This window comes from Electrona antarctica (assembly GCF_951216825.1).
Source record: "Electrona antarctica genome assembly, chromosome: 14".
NCBI classification, from domain to species: Eukaryota; Metazoa; Chordata; class Actinopteri; order Myctophiformes; family Myctophidae; genus Electrona; species Electrona antarctica.
The window spans coordinates 18,091,526-18,116,172 of record NC_136795.1 but is presented as its reverse complement, the minus strand read 5'-3'; the positions used below and the strand labels follow the sequence as shown (position 1 = coordinate 18,116,172).

The 24,647-nt window shown below is 42.6% G+C and overlaps 2 protein-coding genes across 2 annotated transcripts; both read right to left on the bottom strand.

Annotated features, from left to right (window-relative positions):
* Nucleotides 1-603: 603 nt before the first annotated feature.
* LOC306937034 (serine protease 27) lies at nt 604-5,579 on the bottom strand (the record flags this gene model as incomplete). Its single annotated transcript, XM_079520708.1, has 7 exons — nt 604-705; nt 2,050-2,241; nt 2,522-2,688; nt 4,248-4,519; nt 4,878-5,043; nt 5,397-5,420; nt 5,543-5,579. 7 exons carry the CDS (start codon nt 5,577-5,579, stop codon nt 604-606), a joined length of 960 nt encoding a protein of 319 aa, XP_079376834.1.
* Nucleotides 5,580-6,614: 1,035 nt separating this feature from the next.
* kat8 (K(lysine) acetyltransferase 8) lies at nt 6,615-24,486 on the bottom strand. Its single transcript, XM_079520027.1, has 11 exons — nt 24,054-24,486; nt 20,925-20,999; nt 14,726-14,904; nt 14,006-14,059; nt 13,420-13,584; nt 12,558-12,647; nt 10,742-10,882; nt 10,558-10,651; nt 9,827-9,977; nt 8,645-8,799; nt 6,615-7,383 (listed from the first exon to the last, which is right to left on the bottom strand). The coding sequence occupies exons 1-11, from the start codon at nt 24,394-24,396 to the stop codon at nt 7,319-7,321; spliced, it is 1,512 nt and encodes a 503-aa protein (XP_079376153.1). The 5' UTR covers nt 24,397-24,486; the 3' UTR covers nt 6,615-7,318.
* Between the last annotated feature and the right edge of the window lie 161 nt (nt 24,487-24,647).

The window sequence follows — 24,647 nt, the reverse complement described above, 5'->3', positions numbered from 1 at the left end:
GTCTAAGCCTGAGTGCATTGCTGCCCTCCAGTGGTTGAATACTGTATATGTATATATATATATATATATATATATATATATATATATATATATATATATGTATAACGGTCCTGAAAACGGTCCTGAAAGGTATGTATAACGGTATAATGAACTAGCTCATCGAGGCTTTCAGAAGTCAAAAATCTCTTTGAATGTCATTTTTCAGACTTACTGACTCCACCACATAGCACTTCACATATGACCCCCCAAAAAGACTGGGGACCTTAATATTACTATTAGTTGTTAAAGCATAATATCCCAATTTAAAGGTCTAATTGACCTTACGGTCCTTCCTCTCTTTTTCACAGCACATGTATATTGTTATAGTTGATTTTGAGACGAGTCTGTACAGTACACAGGACTACTGTATTTATCCGGACCGTTATACATACCTACTGTGATTTTGGGGGCAGTGATCTGTGGGAACAAAATCGAGCACAAATCACTGTATCTTGGTGTGAACTCTGCCGTCCATTTGAAAACAACATTAAGGTGTCAGTATAGGGGAGGGGGAGTATTGGAAATATGTTGAGGGAATGTGAGTCAGTCAAGAGCAGCTTTCCATCAGCTGAAGAATGTCTGGGGAGCCTCAGATCTTCCCATAAACACGAAGATCAGGATTTTTAATTCTATGGTGAAGCCGGTCTTGCTGTACGGAGCAGAAACCTGGAGAACAACTTTAAACACCATGACAAGAATCCAGACATTCATAAACACCTGCCTCAGAAGAATCCTCCGAATACGCTGGCCAAATAAAATCAGTAACCGGGAACTGTGGCAGCGAACAAGTCAACACCCGGTGGAGGCGCTGGCGATGGATCTTCGCAAGCCTGCATCTAGCATCACAAGATATGCCCTGTTCTGGAACCCACAAGGGAGAAGGAAGAGGGGCAGACCACGAAACACCTGGCGCCGTGACCTGGATGCAGATGTGAAGGGATGTGGCCACACATGGGGACAGCTGGAGAAGATGGCCCAGGACCGGGATGTCTGGAGAGCTCTTGTTCGTGGCCTATGCCCAAAGTTGGGCTATAGGCGTAAGTAAAGTAAGTAAGTAATGTGAGTCAGTGACTCACTCACACTAACACTCGTAAACTGAACTCTCAGCTACAACAATGCAGATGCAGATCTTTGTTTGAATACCACTGTTGGACACCTGGACACCGATGACTGGACTGTTCACAATTTGCACTCATTTCAACCCACACTCCAAAGCAATTGAGGAGTTTTCTAATATGGCACCATTTCCCTCAACAGGTTTGCAGAACAGCCACAGAGCCACTGGTTGAACATAACTTCCTACAGGTGTGTGTGTAATGTTTCTTTCTTGTAATGAAGAAACTGGTTGTGTTCAATAACTTTTTATTAAAAACATACAGCGCCAGCATCTCTCAGTCACACTGAGAGATGCTGTAAGGTAGCTGTAAAAGAAATCTAAGCTTATCACCGGAAATGACCCCCACCCAACTGTTTACTGACATTGTACATATCTCTTTTTTACTACTACTCGTATATATGATGTTTTGCATATAATTGTATATTGTATATTAATGTCTTGATGAATTGAATATACAGGACCTCAATGGAAACAAGTTCTGGGCTTATTGGGTTATCCTATTAGCATTATAAATCTGTGACACCGTGCCATTTTTGCAAACCAATAACTCATTGCCTGTCAGGCACATGCGCAGTTTTAATAAAGTATTCAATCAATCAAAAATTCAGGTAGGCTAGTCTGTGTTGCCCTCTATTGGTTGGAAGCATCGATCAACTATCACTACAACCCCTTTCCTTCAGATGTAACCCGCAATCAACATTTATGTTAACTGTAAACGCTCGTGAACTGTGAACATAAGTACAAATGTACTTACACGACAAACTTCTTCTGTGGCAGTTTCAATCACAACATGACATTTTTTTTACACTCAAAATAAAACATCCCAGCATGGATATGTGTCCTTAACTTAGCAGTGGAGTCAGAGTAAATATTAGTAATAGACCCCACATTGCCCTGCTAGGTGAGGCCCCGCTGATGAAATGAGCCTCTGGCACTCTAGATCTGATGAAATGGGTGAAGGCCGACACCTTGGCATAAACTCCAGGCCTGTTGCGCTGAGCACAGCCCTGTCCAAAGCTCACCACACCAGCCTGGATCCATGTCTGGTTGTCTATGGGGCAGACCAGCGGTCCTCCAGAATCCCCCTGGTTCAATGATCAGATAAGTAGACAGATATATGTTGTTAACGCGGAGTAACATTTTCCATTAAAGAAAATCTTCAACCCTTTCTCATAAATGTATTGTGTGACCACTTCTATAAATGCTATTGTTAGTATAGGCACAAAAAAATTGTCAATTCGTTGTGTTGTGTACATCTACATAAAGTGTCATATGTGCAATTGTATGTTTCATCTGTGTGTGAATCTCTTGGATACAAAATTAATTTGAGAGTCAACTGACAAAATGGTATTGGATTGAACCCACCTGACATGAGTCCTTGCCCCCCTCTGGGAAGCCTGCACAGATCATGTCGAAACGGATGTCCACCTCCTCAGAATTGTAAGACAGGGTCTGGTACATCCTGCGACAAGATGTCTGCTCGATGATTGGCACCTCAACCTCCTGCAGAGTTCCCGCCCCAGACAGAGGCACTGTGTTCAAAGGTGGTGTCAAGGAGAAGTAGATCAGTGTCAGGATTTTATATCAAAGTGTGTAGAATAGGTGAAAATAGGGGCTCATCATGGTTGAGTTGAGACCATCATCAATTGCAGAGGAAAAAAACAGTAGGCCTAGCCCTAGTTCACACAGTAAATGTTACATCTACATGAAAACCACAACCAATTTTTAATTGTGATATTTTCAGACAGTCTACATTTCCCAAGGGGAAGAAAGGCATGTATTTAATTCAGTCTGACCAGAAGGGATAAAATATATCCCTACCGGTGAAAAAAAAGAAAAGACCAGATGGAGGACATCAAAAGCAGAGACATGGATTTACCCCCAGCTAATTGAGCCCTGTTCTGCGGTATTCATTTCTATCTTCTATGACTGACAAATTTGAAGAGCGATAGGCCATGGAACACAAGGCACAATTGAACACTTCAATGACTAGAATGATAAAAACACCTCACTGTAAGGGCAAAGGGACATTGCTTCTTCCTGCGTGGCACAGAAGGGGTCAGTCGTCTATAATAACACTCAACAATCTTAGCTGCCTCTGAGTCTCACAGGGACTGCACAGTTTAACTTGAAAATCTGTTAAAGCACTAGATCCCAACCGTGACCGATGCCAGAGTTTTGTGTTCGATGCTGATACCTACCTATATGAATCCTAGACCACCAATTTATATATACCCATTAATATATAGGCCTACGGCCTACTCAGAAATGTTCAAAAATTGCTGCGCTGCGCTATTGTGGCGCAGTGGAAAGTCCCTGCCAACCACCACGGATGTTGTGGGTTTGAATCCACCGTAATGCAACACAATGGGCCCGTGTTTGCGGGAGGGAAGCCGGGCAGGGAGGGTGATATTTGTCACTGCATGTATTCCTACGGGCTTGGGCGGCACCTGTCAGCAGGGAGTGTTGGGTGGGAGGAGTAGGACAAAGGCTCTACGTCCTCCTGGTGGGGACTCCTCACTGGCAGGTGAGTCAGTAGGATACAACAGCAGTGACAACACAGAAATGTGTGTGGGGAGGAATTCATTGGAATAACGACAAGAAAAACAAGAGAAAGATTTGCTGATCTAAAAGTCCACAACGTGTTGCATCTTGTTATGAGCTTGAAGATTGCCTATTTGTCCACATTCTTTAAACATTTCCAAAAATGTTCATAAATCTTCGGCAATAATGACATGACCAGAATTCAGCCTTTCAATTTACTTGGATAGGATCAGGAACGAGTACATCAGACGGACAGCACATGTTTTGGAGATAAAGCCAGAGGTCAGACTGAGATGGTTTGGAAACGTACTGAGTCGGGATAGTGAGCATATCGGTAGAAGGATGTTGTAGTTGGAACTGCCAGGCAGGAGGCCGAGAGGAAGACCAAAGAGAAGATTTATGGATGTAGTGAAAGAGGACATGAAGTTAGTTGGTGTGAGAGAAGAGGAGGCAGAGGACAGGGTGAGATGGAGGCAGATGATTCGCTGTGGCGACCCCTGAAGGGAAAAGCCGAAAGGAAAAAGAAAAATGTATTTTCTCCACTCACCCCCCTCCTGTGTGTGTCCCCAGCCAGTGACGTAGCACAGGGTGCCACTGGCGAACGCGACGCCGGCTTCAGGAAGGCAGACAGGCTGAACATACTCGCTCCAGGCCACCGGCTCTGTCAGCTGTACCAGAGCCACATCGCAGCCACTCTGGGGGTCCTGGTAGTCGGCAGGCACGAGCACCCGCAGCACCCGCCGGTGGCTCTCGTATTGGTTGTAATTATTGAGGTGGTGACGGCCGATGTACAGACTGTAGGAGGAAACGTCCGACGGGCTGAAAGGCAGGGAGAGAATGGAAATTATCAGAGCAGATCAATACAAAACAATCACAATGTTGCCTTGGGTTAGTGAGTATGCGACGAGAAAACAGCAAAGATTCAGTGTATCCATTAACCACTTTCAACCTGATGTCACTAAAACCTTTAAAAAATAACCGATCTACAACTTCATAATGCGTCACAATGCAATGTGAACTTGTAGATCGGCTTTTACACCATCACATGGTGAAATATTAAATAGTCCAATATATGTGGAACAGTGGCAACTATTTCAGCCCATACGGCATAACCCATCCAAGCATCCATGCTGTATGCTGCAAAATATATCCATATATTTTTAAATGCCATTTTTACTTTGGAAAGCAATGGGCAGCAGAAAGCACCCAATCGCTGGCGATGAGGGAGCCCCCGCACATATGTCCACTGGAATCCAACTGGATCTGCACCTGCCAGGGCCAAGCCCCCTGCCGGGCTGCGTTCCCTCCCACTACACGGTTCTCCACAGGAACACGGCCACAGGCTGAAGGAACATTAGATGTATGAGTGTAGTGTGTTGGTGAAACACACGTAGGATGGAGTGGCATAGAGCCACACAAACACTGCCAACCCTGCATTCACTGACAATGACAATAACCCTAACCCCCCCCCCCCCCCCCCCCCCCACACACACACACACACACACACACACGAATGGTAGCCCTAGAATACAATAACAGCCTAAGGCTCTCACAAATTGCAAGGACTGAAAATTATGTTTCACAATGAGGCCACCTGTTCCTAAACCCTTACTGCCTGCAGGGCATTAGGTCTTCTATATGGAAAATAATACAGAATGGTTTTAATTCTTTGCATTTGCACATCGTTTTCAATTACCTTGAGCCTTGCATACCCTCAAACCTGTCGAGCACAAAGAAGGAAAATTCAGTCAGTTAAACCAAAAATATACAATATCAATATCTAAGTAGAGTAGCTTATTATTAATTCAAATTATAAACTAAGTCAATAAATAGGGGACTTACTTGATGCTGCAACGATAAGTGTGATGAGGTTCAGCATATTTAAAACTTGTAGAACACAAAAATGTTGACATTTGCTTGGGTTTCCGAAACATTCCTTTTAAAATAAAGCGTTCACATCCCTGGTTAGATGCACGCACACCGACGTTACGCGTCTCAAACAGATGTGGTTATTTAACGCTGCATTGTGCAAACTGTGGCTCTTGGCATCCACACAAAATAGATTAAAAAATATATAGATATTTCATTAATGTTAGTCAGATAGCTCGACAAATTTAAATGAAACGTCCCGTTCAATCTGCAAGCTGCAAATAAACAGAACAGAACAGAAAGAGGGAGGAGCAGTTTTACCTGTAGGCTATTCTACACCTGAGAGCCTCCAACAAAACCTCCCACTACACAATCAAATCCTAAGACCTAAGCGTTCATTTAACTGAATGTGTACAAATGGAACCATTTTGTTACATACCACAACGGATTTTACTCCACAGATGGGGGTTCCATTGTCAAATGATTTGCTTCAAAACCAGTTTAACTACTCTTATAGGGGTGTAATTAGTGTTGATCAATAGTATTTGGTGACACAATGCCTGCTATTGAAGCACCGAAATAGTACCTGGATAGGCTGATTGTCGTACAATTACAATAATTACAATCTCCTTCATGAAAACACTGGTTTACTCGGCTCCTTACGTAAGTAAGTAGTAGTGCCCTTTGTTGAGGCTAGATTACCGAAAAACGACTTGCTTCTACTGGTGCACCTCACCGAATTATACAATAAGCTTGTTAATTTACCAGGCTCTAAAACACTTATATATTATATAATTCTGGTATAATTGTGTAGTGTGTATTGCGTTTAATGACATTACCTGGTTATTTCTTGTTGGTTTTTGACCAGAAACCTGGTTAATTTAGTTTCTCCTATAAAATAAATTGTGTAATTCTTCATTAACTTCTTAAACCTCTGCTTTAGAACTATTATTCAGCGGTTTCTCTCATCATTGATACAAAATGTAATATACACGACTATGTCATAAATGCAAAACACTGATAATTAAATACGCAGACAAATATCTGAATTCAACATGTTTTACTTAAAAAAAGAACAAAATATTAACAGTCTGGTAATGTACATTGGTTCTTCTTAACCACATGAACCGATAGCTTCCCTAGAGTACCGACATCCTGAAGTCACTTGTTCATCCCGAGTAATCATCTCATAAGCATTGTTGTACAAAAATAAACAAATTGTCCTGGCGATATTGTAGTGGCAATCTTACAGTGGCTCTGTATCGTTTACCACAGTCACTCATATTTATGGCAAAAATGAAATAAATGTGGCAGCGGTAACATTAGTGTTTTCTCACTGTCACTTGATGCTTCATATCAATATGAGTCAAACCACCGTGCTTGTTTGTTTATTTTTGGAACACAGTTCTTATATGGTACGATATTAAACACATCTATGGTGACCCAGGTAGGATGCGTAAATTACGTCAGACTTCGGTGGTCTATTCTGGGCATGTCATACATGCAGATCTACAAGCTCAGTGTGTTGCGATGGGACGTGATGTGAGATTGTAGATCAGCTATTTTCCCTTTTTTTAACATAACATAATATAATATAATAAAAGAAAGTTTTTGGACATACAAGGTTTTCACCCCACAGAGCCTATATAGGGTTAATGTGGTTAAGAATGGAGCTCCACAATTCAAGACAGATTTGTGGTAAGGAGGGGGAACTTGGTGAAGGGTCGATGAACAGGCCCAATCCACCTCTTATTTCTTCGACAGCTTGACCTGCTTGTGTTTGGGCGGTGCCCACTTCAGACACATGGTGTCCACTGTGGAGGAGAGAGAGAGAGAGAAAGAGAGTCACACGTGTTCATCACTACGGCTGTCACCATCACATTGTTCGGTGTCTGTCCAGCTGCAATAGTTCCAGGCAGACCCACAGCAACACAACCTGGATTAGAACATTGAGCGTCGCGGACCCATATCAAACACACCTGTGCGTTTGTACAGTGGTCGCTCCCACAACCATGAGAAATTGATGTTTAAGCTGTTGAAAGAGGCTATGCTAATGACACAACCTGGCTGGATTAGAACATTGCACATGTGAATCTGCGTGCTATGATGACGATATCCAAAGCACCCTCCCGCTCATAAAACACAGTGTGTGGACAGGGGCCGTAAATGAAAGTCCTTTATAAGTTTGAAGCGTTCTCGGTCTGGCAGTGGTCGCAGGCAGTAAGCAGCAGTGGCTGTAACCATGGTGATGACAAATCCCATAGCCCGACCACTGAATGCCCAGTGTTTACATAAAAACACTAATAAACAGTTTAGATTTTGGGAAAGTGAAAAATGGGCATCGTTATTTTGTGCATATGCCATTGACCAATGCCCATGTGCAAAATGCAGATCAATTACTCCAGCCACAGAGGGGAACCAGTCAGAACAGACAGATTCTGAGGACAGAGGTTTGCCTCAGGCCTGTGGTAAGATTTTTTTATAGATGATATAATAATTTGACAGTCCTATTCCCACGTCCGAGAGCACCATGATATCAGCTGCGCCTGGCAGGGCAGGGACACAAGGCTATATTCATATCAGCTGCGCCGTAGTGCGTATTAGTTTCTCAAATCTGATCAGTTTTGATTTGTGAATTCAGACATTGTTGACCTAGCTGCATTGGTTGCTGTGGTAATGCTATTTCAAACTTATATAGCGCTTTTCTGAGTACCCAAAGAAACTTTACATGGGGGCAGAGGAATAGCAACAAAATAAGAACAATAATGTTGGTAATGGTAATGTTGCAATGACATACGATGGTGTCACTCACTGAAGGCCTACAAGCTCAATGTGTGTGAGCTAGATCTAGCTGTGTAGATCAGCTATTTTCGCAGTGACACCATCATCATGCGACAAAGTCAAGACTGACGCATCTTTAGGAATCCGTTTTTAACTAGCATTTCAAACCATCTAGGCAGTAGGAACATGGTTTCCATGTTGTTTCTTACAGTTTAGACTTGATCAAATACCAATCTGATTCCAATCGGATTTGGGCTGCCAGTCTGAACATAGCATGAGTGAACTGGTGTATACCTGTGATTGGTGGCTTCTTGTACTGTGCGCTCTTGAGGTGTTCCTCCACCAGTTTAGGTGTGACACAGATGACATGCTGGCCTTTCCAATACTTGACCATGTTGAGGGACTGCAGTGTGCTGATGATGTCACTCTGGGTGATGCTGGTCATTTGGCTGTAAGGGGTGAAGTAGCGAGTTTGACACAGTGTATAATATAGTAGTACAAAATCTATAGCAGTAGAGAAACTAAAACATCTGGCAAGTGGACCCGGGTGCGACTGCGAACCCAGGACCCTAGTTGTAAATCTGCCTTTAGATTCAGTAAATCAGTAGGGGGAGATCTCCGACTATCCGGCTATGTGAAGACTAGGTTTATTCACAACTAGCTTTCACACTAGAGCAGTGGTTTTCAACCAGTGGTCCTTGAGGGGGTTCCAGGTGGTCACCAGCTAAATGATGGAGTTGGTAACCAAATGGACTCTTATAGATCTTTAACTCTCAAGTGTAAAATGAAACCAAATGGAACCGTACAGGTTTATTTGGTTTCATTTTACGCACTCAAGAGTTACATTATTGTTAAACCTGATACATCTGCATTACTTAATTTACAAGAAGTCTACAAAATTAGAGAATGTAGAAGAATTGTAATTTTGATACATTTTCAATGCTGTTTGCCAACAGCATTGAATTGTGGACAAAATCTTAGCCAACGATAACAAAATATTCTTCAGTTTTGGGTCTGCAAGGGTAAATCTCATCAGATGGTGGTCCGTGGATCAAATGCCAAATAAATAATGGAACTTGATATGAAAAAGCTTAAGTGACCATTAAAGGCAGAGGGGGAATGTACTGATGTTACTGACATTTTTTAACCGAGTTTCTTCGCAATTTGTTTCCATTTGACTTGAATGTAATACGTCTTTCAACCAGTAGGTGTCCTACCCAACCACAGATAGGACACCTACTGTACTAACTGACTGTACAGCACTTTGGTTCAACACTGTCATTTTAATGTGCTATATAAATAAAGTGGATTGGATCTGAAATTAGCAGTTGTGTGTGAGACTGAGAGAGAGTGTGTGTGTGTGTGTGTGTGTGTGTGTGTGTGTGTGCCTGTCATAGTTGACAGAGGAGAGGCTGTCTCGCTCTGTCTGCTCTCTAGAACTGACACTGATAAATGACAGACATTAACATTGTCTACCTGAGGTCCTTGATGGAGAGTGTACCCCTAAAGTCTCTCAGGATCTCCAGGAGCACCCAGGACCAGTAGCTGCGGTAACTCAACTTGCCAAGGTCCGACAGCGGCTTCTCTGGGGAGCCCACAGCACTTTCCAGCTTAGACAGCTCGTAACCTACAGACAGACACACAGTTAACTGAATGCTAGCTAGACTAGTGCTTCTCAACCTGTGGATCAGGACCCTCAGGCCACTGCTCTAGACCAGGGGTTCCCAACCTTTTCTGGATCAAGGGCCACTCGAACATCTCAAAAGATTCTCACCATCTGACCATTTAAAACAGCAGCCGTGGCTGCAGTGTTAAAAGGTCAGATGGGTGGGCTGCGTGCATTTTGAAGCAGGTTTATTTTAATGATCAATCAATAGATTGTGTTCCCGCTTGGATCAATGAACGAACACAGTATCGTTCTAAAAGGTTAAGTGATTTTCTTTGGTTAAAATAAGTGTTAGATAGCTCTATATTCTGATCAATGTTATGTTGTGTGTTCAGTAACAGGAGTATCTTCTCAGGATAACAATTTTATCCAATCAGAATAGAGGACTCAGACAGGATACAGGAGACTCCCGTTACTGAACAGTCTATATGAATGATTAATATCAGAAAATAGTACTTTAGCCTTTTGACGAAAAACTTTTTGTTTTAACCAAAAAACATCACTTACTCTACCTTTAATATGCGTCTTATCTCCTACTCACTGAATGCTATGAGGAACTTTCCATAGCCTCTGCGTTGGTAGGGCGGCAGTGTGAGGATGCATGCCACATTATTCCCATCTGGAGACTCTTTCTCCTGTACAAACAAAATCATAAGATCCTATTCATTAACCGCTAAACCAGTTAACAAAAAAGAAAAAAACAAAACAAGGACAGCAGAACTTACTTTGGAGAAGTAACCGACTATGTGTGCGCCGTGTCTGTTGACTTCAGTGAGAATATAGAAGATGAAAGGCTCCACGTCAAAGTACAGCGTCTTGTGATCCAGGAAGAGCTTGGCTAGTAGACACAGGTTCTGACAATAGATCTGACCACAGAAACCAACAAACAACCATGATCATTAATGGCTCGTACACACTGCACGATATTTGCTCCGATTATGCTGTCGGGGACCATTTTTGGCGCTCGCCGATCTGACGCAAGATCGGGCTTTGATCGCCGAGGTTTTGCTCGCTGTGTGTGAAAGGCTCTGCGAGAAGATATAGCGCCGATAAGTGCTCGCCGACGCCTTCCTGACATCTTCTGAATATCAAGCAGGGTTGATATTTGGCTCTGTCGCCGACTGGACATCGTACAGTATGAAATGGGTTGCGATCGCGTCCAGAGAATTCCTGTATTACAGCCAATGAGAGCACAGGACAGCTATGCTCACTGACACTGTCTGTCTGTCTGTCTGTTGTGTCAACTGTATCGATAGATGATCAGATGATAATATATATAACCTTTATTCCTTGGGTAAATTCCTGTCCTGTGTCGTACATGTAAGCTATATTATCCCAATGTTGCTGTTAAATAGTCTATAAAAGCTATTCCTGATTCCTGTGTGTGTGGCGTGCACGCAGAGAGAGAGAGAGGTCTCGCGCTTGTATCACAGTATCCTGCACCTGCGTGAGATGTCAAAATGAATTGGAATAAAAAACAAATGATGTAGCCTATGTATCGGGTCTGGATCGCATCTTGGTGTTTATGTTTATGTTTATTGAAGGATCCCCATTAGAGACACATGACTGAGCCTCTAGTCTTCCTGGGGTCCTGAATAAAACAAATACAATACAAATGTACAACTAAAAATACAATTTAAAATAAAAAACAGAACAAAATAAAAACAAATACAAAGAGCAAATTCACATTATAAATCAAAAGAACAAATTCGCAAAATCACAGTTATGTACTTGGCAAATTGGCAAGGTATATCTTGATATTATTTTTGAAAGTAATTTTGTTATGAATTGTAGATAAGATGTTTTTGGGCAGTGCATTCCAGAGAGTTATTGACCTATATATACCAGTGTCAGTGTTTAAGACAGTTTGATTTTGGTGTTGTTTTTATTCTTATGTTGCCAGAAGCTGCTCCTCTGGTGTTGTAACCATGTTCAGAAGTCATTTTTAACTGGTGAGCCAAGCTATACGGCTTACCAGTGGAAATAATGTTCCGCAGTAGCATTAGAAGACTCACTGCTAATTTCTTTTCAACCATTAGCCATGCCAGATGTTCGTGCATATAACTAATACTTGACTCCTGCAGTGTGAAATACATAACGATCTGATGACTCGCCGACAACTTTAAAACTCCTACAGTGTGTAGGGGCCATAAGAGGAGTATGAACTAGGGGTGCAACAGTTAAAATAGTTGAAGATCTACAAGCTCACAACACATGTTGCAATTGTGAGCTTGTAGATCACCTCTTTTCAGTATTTTTGCGGTGACTGTATTGTACGACAGACTTAATCGATAAAAAAAAGAAAAACATTGTTTTTTCGCAATGATTCGTTGATATACAAAATTAGCCCCAAAAAGCACGCTTTTCAATTAATCAAAAAAGCAATTAGCATAATAATCACCAAGAAAATAATAAATAGTTGCGGCTCTACATGAAACTGAATCATTCTCATCTTGCCTCATCCAATCTCACTTTCCTCAGTGTTGATTTAACTCAAAGAGTTACTTAGGATTTACAGTGCATTTCCCCAGCTCTGCTTACCTTGTGATCTCGCCCATCCACCTCGTACACTGAAATGTTGCTTCTTCTGTAGATCTCTTTACCGGGCGGCTGCTTCCATTGGCAGTTGGACTAGAGACAGGAAGTCAACAGTTAATCCTCAGATGCAAGTCACCAGTTGCATCCACAGATGCAATAATGACATTTTCTAAACCACCAAGCAAGGCCACAGAAGACAAGGGGATTTATTTTTGCCACACTATGATTTCCTAGCAATGAGAAGAATGGGATTTATGTTCAAAACTGATCCCATCCCATTTCCCTTTAAATGGGGTGAGTGACAAATAAACAGAGATAGGCCTGGGCCATGGCTCAGTGGTCCAGGCACCTTGGCTGGTAATCCAGTCTGGCAGTGTGCCGCGGGTTCGACTCCCGATCCCGACGGCCTTTACTGCATGTCTTCCCCCCATCTCTCTCCCCATTTCCTGTCAGCCTACTGTCTGTCCCTCCATTAAAAATAAAATAAAGGCGAAAGCCACAAAAAAAACCATTAAAATAAATAAATAAACAGAGATACAGTACATCCTGTGTTATGATTATCCCGATACCATATCGTTGCTGTCGGGCAGAATCATTGTATCTCCATATTTCAACTTTTTTCGTAAATGAATGTCCTACTTCTTCATACAACAGTGTCCCACAAAAGTTGTGAAAATAGCAGATCTACTAGATTACAACGCGTCACATTGTGAGCTTATATCTTTTTTATTTTGTTAATCAATAATCTTTTTCATAATAATTATTTGGACAGATGAGATTTTCATCCGACAGCGACAATATTTTAGCTTGAAAACAGAACTAGTCCATCCCCTTTTGCAGCCTACATGCAGGGTGTTGAACTGACCAAGTGATATCGGAAGGTCTTCTCGTACTTCATGTACTTGAGGCAGTACTCGCAGATCCACAGCTTGGGCTGCTTGCCGTAGTCTTCTGGAAACGGCGAGAAGTACCAGGCATCGATCTCAAAGTTCCCTATCTGGATCTTGTCCACATATTTCACTTTGGTTATCTGGGGGAAGGAGACGCACAAGAATTATTTTCTCTTTGTCTGTGCTGGAAACATACATACTGTGAATGCAGTATTTATTTATTTTTATGTAGAGCTAACTATAATGGCAAAACGCTTGATGTGGATTTCAGTAGAGTTGTAATAGGCTGCAGCCTATCTTGGCTTATAAATACAGCTTACTCGATTCTGATGTGTAATTGTAAAAGACATTCTGATCATTCTGCAGTGGAAGTTTGCAAAAAATACAAAATAAAATAATATTTGAATGTCAAGTTATTAATTTTGGCGGTGAAGTAGGACCTCCACTTTGTGTCGGACAGCCTTTAAGCCACCTTGCCGGGTTTTGTTTTGCTTGCATACAGTTGAGTACATGGTGTATCTGAGCATTTGTCTCCAACTCACACCTCCACACATTCCTTACCGCCTCATGCTCCTTCTCCAAGGCTGCTGTTGTGGGGTCCATCTCTGCATAAGTCTATAGAGAGAGATGAATTAAATCCTGTCAGAATCATAAACCAACAAACTGCCACAGGTCAGGTACACAACGCTTGTTTTTTTTTTGTATTTACATTGCACCCTGACCCCAAGTAAAACGCTTCTCTGGTCTCAAGTGGGATTCCATCAACCAGTTTTTTTTGTGTGAATAAATGTCCCAAAACTTGATATTTGGCACAATAATAATAATAATAATAATACAAAGTTTTACATTTGGAGGAGGTGGATCTTGCCAGCTTTATAGAAAAAAGAAATGCGCAAATAGGGGATGGAGACATTTTTGATCAATTGAATATGTTCTCGAGAGCATTACTTGTATAATTCCATCAATAAGTATTAGTAGAAGATAACCATGTGAAGAAGATAACCTTGCAAGCCTGCAAGAAAGCTTGAACAAACAAAACAGTCCTAGGCAATGCCAATTATACAACCAACAATATAAAACTGACCTCAACAGTGTAATTGGGGGAAAATCAAGAAGCTCAAAGCAAGCCTTGGTCTGCAAAACAGAACTTTGACTGCAATCGAACAAAACAAGGCTCACGGTTTATGACACAAATCCCGGTCATGAGCATTCACAGAAGAAAATCTCTAGTTCTGGCTCTGACTGCTTTAGTGTTTAGACAACCTGGACAAGATTACACACCTTCTGCACATGGTTGATCTCATCATGCTTCCTCTTCTGGTTTCGGGTGATTTTTCTCTCCGGCTGCTCCCCTAGCTCACCGATGCCTCCGATCTCTGCACTCTTCCTCACTGCATCCTTCACTGTCTTGGTGAGTGCCAAGCGGATCTTGCCAACCCACTCATCCAGGCGCCTGTTGACTGCATGGGCCAAAAAGCAATGGATGATGGTAGAATTTTAATGGAACTCTATTTCATGTTTCTGTAAACATTTCAGACACTTTGATACTGACAGACTACACAAAATCGTTTTTAATGCCATCAATTTACAATTTAATTCAGGCATTAGCAAATACCCTTAATCCAGAGCGATTTACAAATTAAGCAAGGAAAACATAAGGCAATACATCAAATGCATAGAAATGGTAATCTATACTAGGAGCATAGATAAACCAAGAACCTATCATCAGTGTAACAGTATAATATAACACAATCACACTCGTGTGAAGTTAGGGGCACCTGTAATGTTTGTTTAAGGTGCTGTAAACAAACATTAAAAGTCCATAGACTTGACTGCCACATGACAGCACGTTTAGTGCTCTAACAAACATCAGTGATGTAAATAGGGTGCGTTTTGCGTCCCAAAACGCACTTTATAGTTATGGGACGCATTCAACCAAAAGCCTCTGCATCCATAGGACGCAACTTTATCCTGGCTGCACTGAAGACTATGGCACTCTCTCGGTCACACACTGTTCTACGTGGAAGTCTAGCACTCTTTCGGTCACACACTGTTCTACGTGGAAGTCTAGCACTCTTTCGGTCACACACTGTTCCCCCCCCCCCCCCCCCCCCCCCCCCCCCCCCCACACACACACACACACACACACACACACACAGAGAGAGAGAGAGACACGACATGATGAGCCCTCGATCGTCTTAAACGTATTTCTTGGACCACTCTGGAATAATATTGATCGTTATACATATACAGGTCTGCTAGTACTAACCTTTTCATCTCAAATTGACCGGCCAAAATAAATCCACGACCGATTTTAGTGTGTTGCTCCGCTAGCTTGTCACTCCAACATGCTTTGAGCTCGGTGGATCCCCTATATACTCTATGCGGTGGATGCGCTTTCAACGCAAATATGAATCAGCTGGTTAACGAGCCTCGTTGACCCTGACCCTGGTCCCTGACTTGACTTGACTTGGCAATCAACGGCACTATTAATGGCAGCTGTATAAACGCTTCTCTTTTGTCTCTTGTCTTGTGTGTATGCGTGTGTACTAGGGCATTAACCAAACGTGATTTTTGATAGTCGACACGAATACCATCAAAATCGATTTATAGTCGATTAGTCGGCGGTAAAATATGATATTTTTTTCCATCCAATCAAGCATTAAAACATCGTGTTCTGAAACGGCCAGCGCGAGTGAAGGATTAACTGCAGAACAGAGCCGTTGAATGCAGGCCGAGTGGAATAGTAAGAGAGTGGCGACACGCTTTGATCTCGCCACAAAGCGGGTGCCTATGGGCTATAGTTCCAAACATAGGAACTATCCCATTGAGATATAATGAGCACTTCCGCATTCCATTGTTACAATGGGAGTCAACGCTAGTGCCGCCACTCTCTTACTAGATTACGCTGAATGCCGCTCTGATTGGCCGAAATTCACATCAGCTGTTAAAAGTCAAGTCAAAGTTGCAAGTCCACAATGACTCACGGATGGACGCGCTGTGAGCTTGTAGATCTGCTATTTTTGATGCGCAAGACCTTTCTACGGCGCAGCATAGCATGTTACGTTGTTGAAAATGTTTGTTCAGTTGGAGAGTGGAGAGTAGACGGAGGAGGAGGAATGAACGATGCGATAATTTTCATACAACCCATGTTCAACAACAAGTTACAACCACAGTTCCTTTGTTTTTTAGAAGGAGCTACAAGCTAGGAGGGGGTTATGATTACATACTAGGCTTGCTAGCTAGCAGGCTTGCCAGGCTATGAATCAGATGATCAACTCCTTCACTCCACCGCGACTATTATAACTATGATCGCGCGGCATAGCTGTTTGTTTTTAATAATGCCGCACGCCTGCACTTTTGTTGGATAAGCATGAAGAAAGATTAATAAGAAAAATAATCATGAAATCACGGGAAGAGCTACTGTAGTTTGACTGTCACCAAACTGGATATTATTGGGCAGAGTGAGGAGGGAGTCGAGGGACTCCTGCTATACTACTCTACCGGACGAAACGACGACACGTCTCCAATCTAACTTGTTGAACAAACTACAGTAATAAACTCACCAATAGTAAAAGTATTTACACACTGTAGTTGTCCCCATTGAGCGTATGAGCCTATGAGGCATATGCTGTTTGAAAATCTGTCTTAAATGCTGCCAGTGCCACCGCCGCACACCGCACCTACACGAGTGACGGTGACGGCAAAACCCACGTACAGTCGGCTTGTATATGATATGAAAACAATCAGCCAGGAATGGATTAGTACTTAAGTTGGAGAACTACCAACACAACCACAGAGCTCACAGCTGCATGTCTGCTGTAAAAAAAGAAATATTAAAAATAATATTAACGATTACCCGATTTTTGATTTACAGTGTCGACTACCGTTTTGCTATTCGACTAGTCGACTAATCGATTTTCGGCCATTCTTCCCTGTAGACAGGGACTCACTCAAGTGACTTCTAAGTTCCAATTTTCCAAAGAAATTATTTTACATCCACAATGGCAAGCCTATTTGCATTTTGGCTAAGTACAATAATTGCAACTGCAAACAACTTTTGATTGGTATGTTAAATCCACTGTTGCCTATAAAAACATATACTGTATAGGCCTATTTGATATTTTAATATATATATATTTTTAATGAAAAATAAAAAATGTTTTATTATTATTTTTGAGTGGTGCAACCACTCCCTTACGGAGCTATGTGTGTGTCTGGGTGTCTGGGTATGAGCACAACAATAGCATGGTTGTTTTTCACCATCTGTGCGCAACCTAACGCACACACAAACACACACGCACGTATTAACTGTATATATGATGCTTTCGGGGGGTGCCAATACATTACAGTGACAGTACAGTACAGTACAGTAGAGGGTACAGTAGAGGGACCGCCACACGGTAACTCTGTCATTTCTCAACCGTTTCGGACGCGGCGCGGCACGCCGGAACTGGCCCGGCCCCCTGGGCGCATTCCTGGGGGTCTGGAACCCCCCCCCCCCCCCCCCCGCGAACCCCCTCACGGAGTTGCACCACTCACTTCACACAGGTGTGATTTTTTTTGGGACTCATAAGAATTTTTTGGGACTCATTCGAATGACCACCTGTGCATCCCGGGACCCATTACATTGAAAACCTATTTACATCACTGAAACATTACAAATCTATAGACCTGGCTGCTGCCATATGACGTAATTCCAAAAGCCAGACGCTAGCACCCCTCAAAAAAGATAAATTATCTGTACAATGAAACTATACACACACACACACACTATAGTAGTGGATCCCATACCTTTTAACTCAAGATCCAAGAGGGAAGCAAACTAGTTAAAATAGCAGATCTACAATTGCAGATCTGCTATTTTCACTACTTCAATGTTTTTCCAATTTTTGTATTCATGAAATACTTTTGAAAAATGTTGGGATTATTTTTACTTGCGTTGTTTGTTAAAACTTTTGAAATCTTTTGAAATTATAGATCTTTATCTTTATTTATATTTATTTGCGACCTATACAAATTGGTCCATGACCAAAACATGGGTCCTGACCCACTGTTTAGGAACCATTACTATAGACCAGCTCAGTGGCCTTGTGGTTAGTGTCCGCCCTGAGACTGGGAGGTCGGGGTTCAATCCCCGGCCGGGTCATACCAAAGACTCTAAAAATGGGACCCAGTGCCTCCCTGCACTGCTTGACACTCAGCATCAAGGGTTGGATTGGGGGTAAGTCCCTGCGACATACTAGCGTCATGTCCAGGGGGTGTACTTGTACATCAAGCTGCCTCACGCTACAGAAACAGGAGATAGTATCCTGCCCTATGGGCCTCATGGCTCGGCAAGGCTTACTATAGGATTCCAGGTCTACACATGGCATCTGTCTAAATAACATACTATGTAATGTAGATGCAACGATTTTACATAGCAAAAAATTAAAATACAAAATGCGCATTGACATTATTTTTGGTAGCGTGGCATTGGTTAGATATCTCAATTTAGTCAGACCATTATTAACACTATCCTAAACCCTAACCTAACCCAAGCCACGATGATTTGTAACCCGCAGCATGGGTCTGACTAACGAGTGGTCTGACTTGAGGGAAGTCCCCTTATTTTTGAGGGGCGCAAGCCCCTCCTATATTCAGCTAAGTGTAGATTTTTGTCTTACACAAACATTAAATTCCTGTTGACAATGAATGGAGAATTTACATCATAGTGTCTGAGCAAATAGACATGTTACGTCATGATGATGTACAATGATAAGAGTGCCCCTCACTTCACACGGGTGTGATTTTTTAATTGTAGAATAGGCTTCAAATAATAGAGCAGTCATACTATTAATATTGTTTGTTGTGTAATATTACACAAGGCTGTAATACACAGCATATCTCCAAATAGCAAATAATGTACAAATACCTTACATTTAAATTCAAAGAGGGGATGTTTATGGTTAAGTGTTTAAAAATAAGAATAAGAAGTGTTTAACCTGTAAACCTTAAGGAAATGGCAACCTGTTAATTAATACTATGGTTTATTATTATTATTATGTGCAAAGGTACCTTTTTACCCCTAAAGTGATGCCTGCATGTAACCTGTTAATTAATACTATGGTCTATTAATAATAATAATAGTAATTATTATTATTGCTATGTACAGTGGTACCTTTTACCCCTAATGTGATGCATGGAATCAGCTGCGCTATCATGTGACAAAAGCCTTGAGCCTTACCGACAGAACTCGGGGAGAAAAAAAAAATACCTCAGGACGTTTGTTATGGTGCTGGTGTTGTGCTTATGATACTTTAGTTTGCAAACTCTGTCTTTGTCTTAAGAATTGCACTAAACTTACAATCTGAATCAATATTTGAGCTTCTGACAACAATGTCATGGTTTGATAACTGAGCCAATTATATAAAGACGGATTTAACCGCGACGACGACGTGCGCTTATTCTTCATCATCATCATCGTCACAGCAGCATTTTTTTCAATGGCAATAATAAAGTTACAAAGATTGAATCACATAGCGCTAAACAGCACGTGTGTGCAGTTAATATATAGCAGAAGAATGGATTACAAGAGCAATCTCATCAACAACAATGTCAGAACGCAGCTGTGGTGTGGAGATGCTCCACCACACAACTGAACTGCGCATGCAGTGACTTGACTGATCCGTGCGACGACGGGTAAACTTTATACTTCTAATACTTGTAACTCTGTAAGTGATTCCATTCTCTTGCATATTGCACCTTAGTGGGGCTTTTTTCTATAGTCTCTGTTTGCAGTCTGTACATACTGGAGGTTGGATTCGCTCACTGCACTGTCTGTGCAGGACGGTCTGTAGTAAACATTAAACACGTTTCCGCCTCCTGTATCGGAGCGTGTATCGGTGGCGTCAAATCCGATCTCCGATACATTAATTAAGCTGGATCGGAGGCCGATCCCGATATAATATCGGATCGGTTGCATCTCTTAATTACATTTTTGCTTTTGCATAAGCCTGCAAGGTCATCAAGACTAGGGCAAGTGCTACGGTAAGTGCTATAGACGCTAAGGTAGTCTGAAGAGGTGAGTCTTCAGATTACAGTTGAAGATTGGGAGTGAGTCTGCAATTCTAACTTCAATGGGGAGTTTGTTCCACAGTTTGGAAACAAGAAGGGAGAAGAGTCCGGGACATGTGGAGCGCTGTCACAGATGTTGAATTACAGAAGGTTCTGACAGCTTCCCTGTGTTAGCTGATCTGAGTGAGTGGGAGGGGTTCGGTTGTAGGGTTGAATCCGGCTTTGAAGATATGGGGGTGCCATAAAATTAAAATACAAACGTGTTGAATGGATATCATTTTATGATATTAAATGTGTCAGTGTGTGAAACAAAATAGATAAACCCTATGGACCTGAAGTGTCATATAAAGTAAAGCATGATCATAGTCATATACAGTCTTTATTTTAGCTATTGTTAGGAAGTTGGTGTGTTAAGTTAACTCACATCCCACATAGTGGACATAAAACTCCTCTCTGCCCTCTTGTTCGTTCAACCGTGTCTGGATCACCTCAGCTGAATCTGAAAGGGGGAAAGGAGAATAGTTAGCAACCTCAATAAAAACAAATCCAGCGAAGCGATAGTTCATTGAGACACGGAAGTCAGAAGGTTTATCATATAATCCCCCCTTCATTCTCTAGCAGTAATTCATTCTGCTCCTTTAAATCAGCTGTCTCTCTGCATGTCAACTCCCTTCACTCTCATTTGCTGCCAGCTACACATTATAGGACTTTTAAAGTTGTCGGCGAGTCATCAGATCGTTATGTATTTGACTACAGGAGTCTTTTTTTTTAATTCGGCTGTCATTATATCTTTGTGATTTTCACACTAAACGATCGCCGACTAGGGATCACACACTGCAAGACGATGGGATCCAGACCCGATACATATAGGCTACATTTGTTTTTTTATTTAAATTCATTTTGACGTCTCACGTATGGGTGCAGGATCCTGTGATACATGCGCGAGACCGAAAGGATGTAGCCTGCGTCTCTCTCTCTCTCTGCACAGTGCACACACAGGAACATACAGGGCGAAATAGAGCGAGACAGGACGCTAAAATCTTGATTTTCATTAAATAATTCTGACACACACACACACACACACACACACACACACACACACACACACACACACACACACACACACACACACACACACACACACACACACACACACACACACACACACACACACACACACACACACACACACACACACACACACGTTGGTGAGATGCGTTGGTTTTATAGACTATTTAACAGCAATATTAGGCTAATATAGCTACCTATGACACCTGGATTTACCTACGGAATAAAGGTTATATATTATCATCTATCGATACAAATAGACAGACAGACTTTCTGTCTGTGAGCACAGCTTTCCTGTGCTCTCATTGACTGTAATACAGGCCTTCTTGTGACGCGGTCGCAACCCAGTTCATACTTCATACTGTATGATGTCCAGTCGGCGAGACAGCCAAATATCAAACCTGATAGATATTCAGAAACGCTCGGGGGGGGGGTTGTCGGCGAGCGCCAAAAATGCTTTCCGACAGCATAACCAGAGTAAATATCGTGCAGTGTGTACGAGCCCTAACTCAAGCAAGCCCACATTCAATCAGGTGTTCCTTTTAAGCAGTCAATAGACTGCATCCAGACAGTAGATTCACAAAGATGCCAAATGCCGCAAGAGGCAGGCGTCTCTTCCTGGTGGATGGAAATGAAGCTCCACCCACGCTGCAACTTGCAGTGTCGGCCAGAAAACTGGAAACGCTTGCCTCCGCGACAAGTGGAAGCTGCGCGCAAGCTTCATTTTCCATCCACCAGCTGTCTCAAAACCAGGAAGAGACTCCTGCCGCTCACGGCATTTAGCATCTTTGTGAATCTACAGTCTGGATACACTGTCCTCAGTCTACATGCTAGCTGACTCTGTGGGTGTTCAGATGTCAGCGTTCAAATTCCCTCCACCTCCCCGGCCTCCTCCCTGTGGCATTAGTTCTGTAATGGGTGATTCTATGATTATAGATGTGATTTATGGATTGTACTATATGTAGTATCTAGTTCTGTTAGGGTATCTTAGCCGCAATTTGCAACTTTCAGGGCAGGCCCACAGAGATCTTTAAATTAAAATAAATGTCTAAACATCCTAACAAAGGGTCTGGGAAGGGACTAAGGGAGTGCATTGCAACTTGCAAGGGGGGCTTTGATAACGTTAAACAACAGGCAGCAGCCTCTCGATCGATTCACCTATCGTCCGGATTGTCGATCGATATATTGCCATATCGATTAATTGAATGCAACACTAAATGCGATATGTTCAGTATCTATGTGATAGGCCTATATGGAAGTTATGTTGTTGATGACATAATGTTATGCTCTTCTCTGGGGTTTGTTGTTTATATCAGAGCTGTGTCTCAATGCAGATAATCTGAGATATCAAATACGATATGATATCAGAGTTGTGTCTCGGTGCACAGGTGATGATATCACATGAGCCGAGCCACACCGCCATACTAAATGCAATAGCCCTCTCGGAACCCTCGTAAAAGGTTTCTGACATTTGGATGTTTACCTTTTACGGAGGGTCCCTTGACAGTTGTCGCCCGCAACATGGCGATTCTGGGATACAGGCGGACTTGGCCTCGCATATGTCCTTGCTGCGCTGTTTCAGTGATGGTTATATGTCTCTAAAGAAGCATATATCTGCAATAGGAGACAACGGAGACAACGGAAACCTCAGCGAACGGCGCAGAAGCCGTTAAGTATTTTTAATCTTTGTTAGACCGTTTTGGCAGCTCTGAAAAACATCCTGCATGTATGCGGTCGGCCAATCAGAGGCAGTAACTAGGACGTGCAGCTAGCCAGCCACCGCTCGGGAGGCGGGACATGGGAAGAGAGAATTTCAGAGCTGCCAAAACGGTCTAACAAAGATTAAAAATACTTAACGCCTTCTGCGCCGTTCGCTGATGTTTCCGTTGTCTCCGTTGTCTCCTATTGCAGATATATGCTTCTTTACAGACATATAACCATCACTGAAACAGCGCAGCAAGGACATATGCGAGGCCAAGTCCGCCTGTATCCCAGAATCGCCATGTTGCGGGCGACAACTGTCAAGGGACCCTCCGTAAAAGGTAAACATCCAAATGTCAGAAACCTTTTACGAGGGTTCCGAGAGGGGCTATAAATGCAATAGCTTTACAATAAATGGTTAATGGTCAATCTGTGCTGAAGTCTTAATGAATGGTTGTTATATAGTCTTTTGTAGCCCATGATGCCCATCGAATTTAGACCTATGTGACTCTAGGGATATACAGCCATAAGCTATGACATAATGCATATTCTACCAACATGAATGATATGATATCTATGAATGCTTTGAAACTGCCAATATTCATTTCATGTTACATGTACCTCTAGAATCCAGAATTCCGGACCGGATAAGCACCATGCAATCTGCGACGTGCATTGATTCCAGTCTACTAGATTGTTGTTCTAAGTTACAAGTTTCAGTGCAACGCGACCGATAAAGCAATAACATTTAAATTTAAACAAATAAAATGTAAACAATACTCACGCCATGTTTTATCGGCTCGCTGACACAAGTACGTCTCTCCGATGTCCACCGTAACCTCCTGCTCCCTGCAGCCCGCCAAGTCCTCTCCATCCCCGCCGTGCAGGAAACTAGAGTCCCCGGATTCTCGAGACCGCTCCAAGGCCTCCGACTCGTCGTCCTCCCCGCCACTGCCGTTCGAGGAGCAGGCGGCCTGGATCTGCATCCCGCCGCCGTCCAGATCCGCCCGGTCCGCCATCCCGTGTCGTGTCTCCATGTCCACCATGTCCATTTTATGTCGTTGACGGTAGTCCTTTTGTGTAATATAAATGGCTAACAACAAGCTAAAGTGAAACGTAACGTACATACGCCGCTCACAATCTGAAAACAAACCCTGCGCCAGTGCGCTTGCTTGCAGTGTTTAGCCCCGCCCAGAAGATTGGCGTCGTCGGACTACGGTGTCGCGCGTCAGATCTACAAACTCACAACGCGCCAGTTACCCATACACTTGGTACCGTCCGCCACGCAATGTGAGCTTGTAAATCTGCTATTTTCGGCTCTGGACTGTGGGGTCCCACAGCCTCGGAGGAATGGTCGGAGAATACGTATGTATGTATG